This window comes from Panicum virgatum, chromosome 7K (genome assembly GCF_016808335.1).
Source record: "Panicum virgatum strain AP13 chromosome 7K, P.virgatum_v5, whole genome shotgun sequence".
NCBI classification, from domain to species: domain Eukaryota; kingdom Viridiplantae; phylum Streptophyta; class Magnoliopsida; order Poales; family Poaceae; genus Panicum; species Panicum virgatum.
In genome coordinates, this window is record NC_053142.1 from 260475 (window position 1) to 270730 (window position 10256).

At 42.1% G+C, this 10256-nt stretch overlaps 1 protein-coding gene across 1 annotated transcript; it reads right to left on the reverse strand.

The window, feature by feature from the left end:
* Positions 1–435: 435 nt before the first annotated feature.
* On the reverse strand, positions 436–9522 carry LOC120639466 (serine/threonine-protein phosphatase 6 regulatory ankyrin repeat subunit B-like). Its single transcript, XM_039915316.1, has 6 exons — positions 9381–9522; positions 7867–8466; positions 7004–7524; positions 1756–2347; positions 1134–1675; positions 436–864 (listed from the first exon to the last, which is right to left on the reverse strand). The coding sequence occupies exons 2-6, from the start codon at positions 8462–8464 to the stop codon at positions 451–453; spliced, it is 2667 nt and encodes an 888-aa protein (XP_039771250.1). The 5' UTR covers positions 8465–8466; positions 9381–9522; the 3' UTR covers positions 436–450.
* Between the last annotated feature and the right edge of the window lie 734 nt (positions 9523–10256).

Genomic DNA, 10256 nt, shown 5'->3' on the forward strand with positions numbered 1-10256 from the left:
GCACGTTGTGATTGAGGGGCATGTCAAAGTTGTTAGTCAGATAGGCTAGGATAAGCTTCCTGCGTCCCTCACGTCATAGACCGTGTTTACTGCAGAACGTTAGCCGCAACGTTGCCGCGACGTCGTGACCACAGGCTGCGCCTTGATAACCGGATCATGGATCCATGTAATTGATCATTGTACATTTGTTCTATAAATACATACAAGGTGCGAAAGAGGACCAGCACTTCGGCAACTCTCTCTGTGCTTTCATTAAGCATTTCCATTTATGTTTTTCATACAAATTTCAAACGTTGTGTTCTGAGATTGAAAAAATTCCTCTTGTGTCACCAAAATCAGGGACATGGTGGCTAGTACCTGGCTGGTTCTCTGTGTATTCTCTCTGGTGCTGTTTTAGTTTGTTAAGTTTGTTGAACACACATGTCCATCCCTAAAGAATAATATTTAGCCTTACAGATAGAGATATGCATCCTTTTGATTGTAAGATGTCCAATCTGGAAACAAAACAGTACCACTCATCTCCCACCTTGCTATGATGCATACAAAGGCAACAACAAGTGAGGAGCACATTGCCAAGGTGTCAGAGAGCAAGAATGCCTGGAAAGCAAACTTCCTTGCCATGATGGGAAGCCCCTCGTTTCCGGAGTCACTGCTATATCCTCCAGGCAGAGTGAAAGCAGCAGCAAAGGTAATAGTGGCGAGGAGGATGGCAACTAGGGAAGTGTTGCCAGTGTATGTTTGAGTCAGTGACTTAATATCCTTCCTTGATGAGGCTGTCACTTTATTCTTGACTTGCTCATGGAGATTACCAATAGAAGGTGCGTGTAGAGGATCAGCTTTCAACATAAGCATTGACACTTCATTCTGCATAAAATTCAAACAAATGTGCAAATAAATAAATGGAGTTTGCAGTATTTAATATACTAGTACTCAAGGGAATTAATTAATATAATGAAAATTAATTGGATTCCTGTTGTGAGGAATCCTCGTGCCATTGTATTGTAGCACATAACTAATGAGGAATTATAGTATTATTTATTTTAGATTATGACCAAAATGGTTGTTATTTATATTGCTTTGCACTGCATTGATACAAGGGCTGAGGCATTTGGACAACAAACATACGTACGTACCCAGTTTAATGTCTTGGCGTGGTGGGCGGTAGTACCTAGTAACCAGGATGCTGGGTTACCCACTTTGTTAAGCACTGTAACATCAATGTCCGGGCATCGTAGCAAAGCATGGACTATCTTTGGATCGCACTTTCTTACCGCGTTATGCAAAGGAGTCTCTTCATTTTCGTCTCGCACGTTGACTAGTTTCCGAGTATACTTTGAATCAAGGAAGAATTCTAGAAGCTCCATACGACCAAGCATTACAGCTTGCTGAAGACATGTCGATGTCGTCTCGTCGTTTGCAACGCGACAGGGAGCATCCGGACAATGCTTAAGAAGCTCTTTGGCAATACCAACATATCCCCGTGACGCTGCCGCAGAAATAAGAACAGGGGATCCCTTAGAGGATACTGCGTACCCTAAGGACCAGTCATGTTCGAGCAGCACTCTCAGGACCTCAACCTTGTCCCAGTGCGCAGCCAGGTGCATTGGAGTAGCCTTATGCTTGTCTTCTTCTCTGGCCAGCCCGGGACGTGTCTCCATAATCCTTTTTGCGATGGCTGAAACCAAATTAATAAATTAATTTACTACTCCTCGAAAATTAAATTTCATGCACAATCCACGCACACTAAGCATGCACCTGTATTGCCACTTCTCACAGCAGCATGCAGAACATTGTAACCATACGCTCCCCCGTGAGCGGAATCAGGGATCTCCAACAGTTTCTCGAAGACATCCGCGTGATTTCTCATCACCGCGATGAACATGGGCGACTCGCCGTATTGGTTTACAGCACGCGACAGTGAAGGCTCGGCCTCTATCCGCTGCGCATTGCATCCGTTCTTGTCTTGCATTAGGATTGCGTCGCTCAACTGCTGAGCAATGCAGCACCTGAGAATAGATGAAGCCAAAGATGTATGGCCGCTTGCTACGGCTGCGACCAGCGGCGTCTCGCCGTCGGCATTGGTGGCGGCCAGGAGAGGCAGAGACTGGCTGAGCGACATGACATCCTTGCAGAACTCCTCGTGCCCATGGATGGAGGCGATGTGGAGGCAGGTGTTCCCTTGCGGGGTTGTCCCATGCAGGACGCCAGGGACATGCACAGCCATGTGCTTCATTTCTGCAGCATGACCAGACGCTGCTGCTTTTAGTAGACGTAGGTCCATCAGAGGGTTTCCTGGTGACCGGGTAGCCCCTGATGGTTCTGGCGGGGAAGATATATCGTCTGCCATCTGTAATACAACAACTAGTATTGTTTACTCACAACTGTTGATATATAGGACAAACAAATTTAGTTGTCGTTCGAAATTAGTATCTTATAATAATAATAATAATAATTACTAATTAGACACTACTACTCCCTTTTTTAGCCTCTATGTAATTTCTCCAACGATGCAGTAAAAAAAGTACAATATCTTAGAAATTCAAACAACAAATTAAAGCCAAACATCATACAATCTATTTTTAGACTAGGTCTAGTCGATAACGATAGTCTTTTGGTATAATTTGGTGCATTTGGTGTGAGCAGGGGAGAGGAAAGAGAGGAGCTCTTGGGAGAGAGGAGAGAGAGTTTAGGGCATGTTTGGAATCACTGTAATTCTACAGTTTTGAAGTATATGGAAATACCATGGTATTCTGACCCAAAAGCTGTTTGGTTGGTCTTTGAAACACAGAGTTTCTAAAAGCACAGTTTCCTCAATACCACAGTATTTTAGGGGTATTGAAAACTCTGTTAGCCAGCCTTGTTCAAGCCGACCCCCAAGATCGAGTAGCCCGACCATGGTGTACCACTCAGCCGACCCCCATAGGCTCACGCACACACACACACACGCTCTGGAAGATGAACACTGAAGGTGGAAGCAGAGAGGAAAACAGAGAAATTGGTGCTGCTTCCAGTCTCAGAGCCGCAGCTGCTCGTTCCTTTATACGCAACCAACCGACACCGAAGGCATGGCGCTACAGTTGCTATTGCTACTTTACACTGCAGCCATGCTGCAACTACTACCGCTACTATTGCTCCTACTGTTGCCATGCCGGCAACTGCTACCACTACATCAGCCGTCCGAACAAAAAGGACAGGCATGGTAAAAAGGGGAGCTAGTGCTCCTACTACTTTTGCAAAAGCAAGCAAGAGTCGGTAATTATCCAGCAAACTCCACTTGGGACCAAAGTTTTCTCCACCAAACGTCCACTTTTGTCTCCCACCTCTCGCCTCACGTGCAGCGCCGCTCCTCCCTTGCCGCCCCATGTCCCGCCCCACTCCTTCCGTGCCACCCCCACCCCCGACTGTCTAGCGCCGTTCCTCCCTCGCCTCCCCATATCCTGCACAGCTCTTCCGCCCCCACCTCTCGGCCGCTCCGCTCCACTAGCATTCTCAACCGCTTGCGCACCTCCCTCCCGTGCGGCGCCTCCCGCTGCAGCAGGACGATGAGCAGGTGGTGGAAGCCACCCGGGCCCGTGCCGAGATGCGTTGCCCGCCCAGGGGCTAGGTCCGCTCGGCCGAATGGGCCACACGCCATTGCTCGTCCCCGCCACCCCCGTCCGAGCTTCCTCCTCCGCCCGAGCCGACTTGCCCCTCTCCTCCCCAGTTGCACCGCCTCTCGCGCTGCCCCTTTCCGCCCCTACCTTCCTCGTCGCTTCCGGCCTCCCACGCGGCTCTGTGTCGCTCCTCCTGCCCCTACCTTCCTCGCCGTTCGCGCGTCCCCACCATTGGCTCGCCTCCGGAATCCCGCGCTGAGTCGCGTTGCTTTGCCCACGCGGAGGAGGCACAACGCCCACTCCGTGGTAGCGAGCCCCGCCAGCACAGACACCGCCGTGTCTTGCAACCCCGTCTCCCAGTTTGCTCCGCACGCATGGCGGCCCCACCTCTCTTGTCGCTCTAGCCGTGCGGCGGCCCCGCAGTGGCTCGACCCCCGCTTCACTCCTCCTCCCGGCCGCCCAACATGTGCCGCCCTGCCGGCCACCGCCCCGCCTCCCTTGCCGTGGTATGACCCACGTGACGCTGTTCTAGATCCCTCTCCGACCTGCCACCCTCTCTTGTCAATTTATAATAAAAAATACCGTGAAATCAAATGGACTTTGGTTTCCAAGAAAACTGTAGTTTTAATGTAGTATGTGAAAACCACAATATTGATGGCACATCCAAAAAATAAACAAGTTAAGAGTAGAAAACACAGGATTTCTTTTGGCGGTTTCTACCCAGAAGGCATAATGTCTTATTTGGATGGTTATTACCTATCTTGAGCATATTCTAATCTAATAATATAAGGGGGGAACATGCATTAGTTTCATTTTATTGAAATAATCAATAATCATAATTTGCAGCAAAAGTAAATATCATTAGTAGGCCCCAAAACATGATTCAACTCGGTCCAAAGTCCTATACTGTATAGCCCAGGATACAGAAAATAAGAGAAAATATTAATTTCTTATGGGCTAAGACGACCTATCGAACTAGACAGTTTGTAGCCTGGACCATCTAGTGCCTAGCTCCTCTAGCATGGTTTCTTTAAATTCGCTAGGAGCGCATATCATGTAAGCACTCATATGGCTAGCCACACTGACCGCACACTCAAACATAGTTGGGATTGCCTGAGTAGTCTTGAAACATGCCTACCAAGATTAACACACTCCACACAAGTACACACACCCCAACCTTGGTCCCCTCTGGCTCTGGGGATAAACCCCGTGCAATGCGCAGCGTTCGAGCCCCATAGCTCGTTCGCTCTAGCATGGGTTCTGAGCATTATATGACTCACCTCACCAAAGTTTCTCTCAATATCTATATCAAACTTCTCTCTATGTACAGTGTATATCTACAGTGTAAAATAGTGTTTTGGCCATCCATATAGCAAGTCTTAGTGATGATAGCCTAAGTTATAACCCATGCTATGCACCTGGGCCTGCGCCGTGAATTGGCAAAAGTATATTGATCTCATAGCCAGTGAATATTCTTCAGTTGTATTCGTCCATGATATCGCATCTGACTGCCACAGGATTGGTTGAGGGGAGACTGTTGGAAGAAACACTCTTATTAAATTAACTAATATAAATTAAATATATTAGTGGATTTGATGGGGTAATAGCCTATACATTCGTTGTGCCACTGCCACAAGGGGTAGAATCTTAAGAGACTATCAAATATATATTCATAGATAACTTTTTTCTTATAACTAGTTAACTTTTTTTACTTATAACTAGTTACAACAGCTTATCTTTATGTTATCTCTCTCTTTGTTCTTTTTTAACAAAACACCCACAAGTATACTTTGTAATATTTTTTGTAAAAATTAACAATTTCTCCATATAATTTTCCATACATATTCATAACTTATCTTTTCTTTTCATCATCCTTCATATATTCTCAATATGTGCTTAATTGACACCTTTACTTGTGGGGGTACTTGTTATGGAAGTCTTCTCATGGTCTATTTGTTATGACATTATGGATCTAGATTTTGGTATTTGAATTTTTATTCTATTAGTTTTATACTGATTTTTATCTGCATATTAAGTTAACATTTTAGTGCTTATAATATCTATTACTGAAAACTCTCCTATTTTGTTTTATTAAAATGTTGATTTTAAGCTCTAACCTACACTCCTAGTTAATATAGTCGCATAAGCAATTGCTTCAGTAGACCATGTCAGCTTAGGTGTTGAATTTTCTCTATCAAATAATTATGTGGAAGTATATCAACATAAAATAATATATGAACTCTATCAATACAAATATGTTATAATGTTTGTATCAAAGTATTTTATCTAAAGGAATAACTTACATAATTTTAGGGTTAATAATTTAAATAAAGATTTTGGTTAATAATTTAAATAATTTACATAATTTTAGGAATAACTCATAGTTTTAAATAATTTAAATAAAGATTTTGGTGTTATTATATATAATCTCTCATAATAGGTGGGTATGTATATACAAATTTTAGGGTTAATTTATATTATCTTCTAAAATTACAGAGGTGGGTAATTTAGATGCAAATTGGATGTAATTTAAGATTATCTTTCATAATGATAGATGTGTGTAATTTTAATGAAAATTTAGGAGAGATTATTTTGCATTGTCATTTACAAAGGTGGAGGTTAGTAATTTTTTAGAAAATAGGATATATCTAATGTCTTTGGTATCAATATACCAAATTGATTGCGAGATGCTTATGCATTTTATGACAATTTTATCTTTTCTCTAGCACATTTCAACTCCAATGTTACTATTACTCAGCGAAGATTCTAGAGGAAGAACCACTTATGATACATGCTAGATAAAAAATAATCTTCAATATTCTCATAAAAATGTGAAACATCTGGAACCATTATGGCCTTTAGATCTATTATTTTTTCTCGAACGCGTAGGAGAGCTGCGCATCAATATATTAAGAAGGCCTTTAGATCTATTATTAAAATGAGAAACATCTGGAACCATTATGGCCTTTAGATCTATTATTAAAATGAGAAACATCTGGAACCATTATGGCCACTATGCCATTATGGAAGATAATTTGGTGTGTGTGTATGATACTTCATGTGTTTCTGCATGAATTTTGATGTGCTATATGGAAACATAATTGGAGTGTGAAATAGTAAATAAAGTACTGGAATTACGAAAGGGAATATATGTATATGTTCCGTGGCTTCTCCTCAGCATATAAACAAATAAGGGTTTTAATGGCTGATGAGCCTTTCGATGCCGTGGCATCATGGAATACCAGAAAACTCTCATAGTGTGGAGACTCCTATTTTGATATAGACTATTTTCTAACGTTTGTGTCGGGTAACAATACTAGCTCATACAAAATAGAGACTTATCTTTTTTTTTCTCCAGCATATTTTTTTCTCCAATTAATAACAGTAAGATGAGGACACAATATACATACCGAGATTAAAGGCTTCGCGGGGTTGGTGGCATGAAGTAATTCCCAGCTTGCCGATTTACCGGCGCTATTAAGCACTGTTATGTCCATATCTTGGCGATGCCTTAAAGCAGAAAGCATCTCCACCTTCTTGAATTTGGCTGCGAGATGCAGAGCAGTTTCTCCTCTGCTATTTTGCATGTTAACGAGTTGCCCAAGTTGCTGTGACCCCAGGATAAACTTTACATACTCCATATGTCCACACAACACTGCTAAGTGAAGGCATGTGCTGCCCATTGGATCGCAGTAGGGAGCATCTGGACAATGTTTAAGAAGCTCTCGAGCAACACCAACAGCACCCACAGTTGCGGCGACACAAAGAAGAGGTGGGGAGATTAGGTACCCTAATGACGAATCATGTTCCAATAATACTTTTAGCACGTCAATCCTTTTTTTGCTCACAGCTAGGTGCATTGGAGTAGACTTATTCTCGTTTTGTTGTCTGACTAGCCAAGGGCGTAATTCCATAATCCTTTTAGCTATCACTGAAAGCAAATCAAAATGGTAAGGTCAACCAAAAACTAATTATAAAAACTGAGGATTAATAATGGTGGCATTAGATAATACCCCATTTTTTTCCTTCACAAATGTACTCAGTTATTCATCTTATTTAAAAAAGAATTATTCAAACATGTAAAAACACAAGTCGTGCTTAAACTATCTTTAAATTATAAAGCAAATCACAACAAGATATATAAATGATGATTTATGAATTTTTTATTATAAGGCAAATGGTGAAAGTTGTAGAAAAACGTCAACCATGATATGTATTTATGACCGAAGAGAGTACGTTTCTGTAAATGCATCTCTGATGGACACTCTTATACCTGGATTGCCATTTCTGACGGCAGCATGGAGAGCATTGAGGCCACAGGTTCCCGAATGAGCTGAATACGGAATCTCCAACAATTTTTCACACACATCTGTGATGTTTCTCATCGCTGCGATGAACATGGGCGACTCGTCGTTTTTGTTGACAGCTTTCGACAAGGCCGGCTCTGCTTCTATCAGCTCAAGCGCCAGCATCGTGTGTCCTCTGCGGATGGCGTGGTGCAGCACGTTGAATCCGCGCTTGTCTTGTTTCAAGATTACTTGGCTCAGCTGCTGATCACGGCAATACCTGAGTAATATAGAAGCTACAGAGACATGGCCCCTTGTCACGGCGGCGAGGAGCGGCGTCTCGCCATCTTTGTTGACGGCGGAGACGAGTGCTGGAGACTGGTCCAGCGTCAGGATACTCCTGCAGAATTTCTCGTGCTCCAGGATGCAGGAGACGTGGAGGCAGGTGTTCCCCGGTGGAGTTGTTCCCAGCAGCACGCCTGGATCAAGAGCCAGTTGCTTCATTGATGCCGCATCTCCAGATGCGGCTGCAGCCAGGAGACGTCGGTCCATAGTTGCTTCTCCTGACGTCGTACCGGCTGCCATCCCTACAGAGAATGATTAATCCGTCACATAATTAGTTGTCCGTAGAAAGCTTGAAAAGAAAAGCACTATTTTGACGAGGCGCCGGTCATGCAGGAACTTTTAGGTGTCTTAAGGCACAAAATATTACTTGACGGGGGAGATAATCAATGCCGATTATTCAGTAGTATTAGGAGTTATAAGATGCCAAAAATTTCAATATTCATAAAAATGCTATTCCAGGTAATCCATGCCATCGTATGATCAAAGACGGGTGTTGTTGTAGGACCCTCTCAATGTTATTGCATCCACTGGGAAAATCAAAACTTGCAATGGTATTTCGGTCGTCAACAAACACACTCTTAAGGCCTAGCTAGCCAAAAGATGATGGGAAGAACCTAGTCCTTATAACATGGTATGTCTCAATACGATGAACCATGACTTGTTATGCTAGAATACAAACTATCGCTATATTATTGGAAATATCCTAATGGCAAGATAGTTATGCTGATGTTTCTAGCTGACAAAATGAATAAACTGTGGTATGAAATACATGTAGTATGTACCTCTTTACTGTAAGTAGTTAGTGATACATTTTTGCTGACTACTATTGTAGATCAAGAGTATGTATTTTTTTTCAGTTATTTCATAAAAAATATTTTATACCATTCATAAATTTTGTTAATCTGTATAGAGGTAATGCCATTGGCACATTCAATGCATTAAAGATAACAATACTTTGGATCTGAAGTAATAAACATATACTAAACTGAAATTCATGATAGCAGATCAAAAAATTATATTTATATTTTTCGGAGAACAGATAAAATCGGACTCATGTTATGCTACGTACAGATTTATTGCTTGATCTTAATTTTGTAATTAACCTACTAGCCACGAACGAAACAACATAAGAAATAAGGATACCCATGATATATACCTGGCTGCTGAATAGGGCCGGTAGTATGGACGACAAGTGATGATTCGACCCCTTTACGCTGTCAAACCATTAACCAGTGATGATGCAAGGCGTTGCAAACACAGGTCAGATATATAAAATGACACAACACGCTAGGCAGGCATGGAGCATGTTAATTGTCCGTCGCAGCAGCCTTATTATATACAATCCGACATCACCAAAGCAGCGAAAGGGAAAGGGAAAAAAAGAAAAAGAAAAAGGGGGAAAAGAAAAAGGAAAGAGTACCTTGGGTACTAGAACAAAGCAAAGAATCGCTTATAATATATGACAGTGACAGACAGATACTAATTTGGACCTGAGGAGTATTTCCGTATGCTTCATATATATAAAGGACATGCAAAGCTGGATTACCTAGTGTTCAAAATTTGCGTGATAAACAAATGCATACTTCAAGCATGGTGAAGTAGTGAAGTGAATCAATGTATTCTCATGGCGTTCATAAGTACCAAAAGCATGTGACGGGGTATGTAGTCTAGTGAGTGTGACAACCTTAGTAGCACCTTAGATTAATTTTGGGTTCGTTCGACTCTCGGTGGGAATGAATTATTCTAAATTTTCACTGTGTCATTCTTTCGATGTTAAGCGACGTGTACTTTCACAACGACATACATGCCTTAATTTCATCAATCACAAGATTTGTTGGCTCAGTGTGGCTCAACCTCTAAGAGGTAATTATAGGCGAAGGGTATGCTGCGTGCATTAATAGGGGAAAGTATATTTGTGTTTATAATCGTCTGTCCATGTAGTGTCTGTAGTTAGTAATAAATAAATAAATAAATGCCAAAACATATGGATGAATAGATACGAAACATGGCACCACATAACATATTTTGTTCA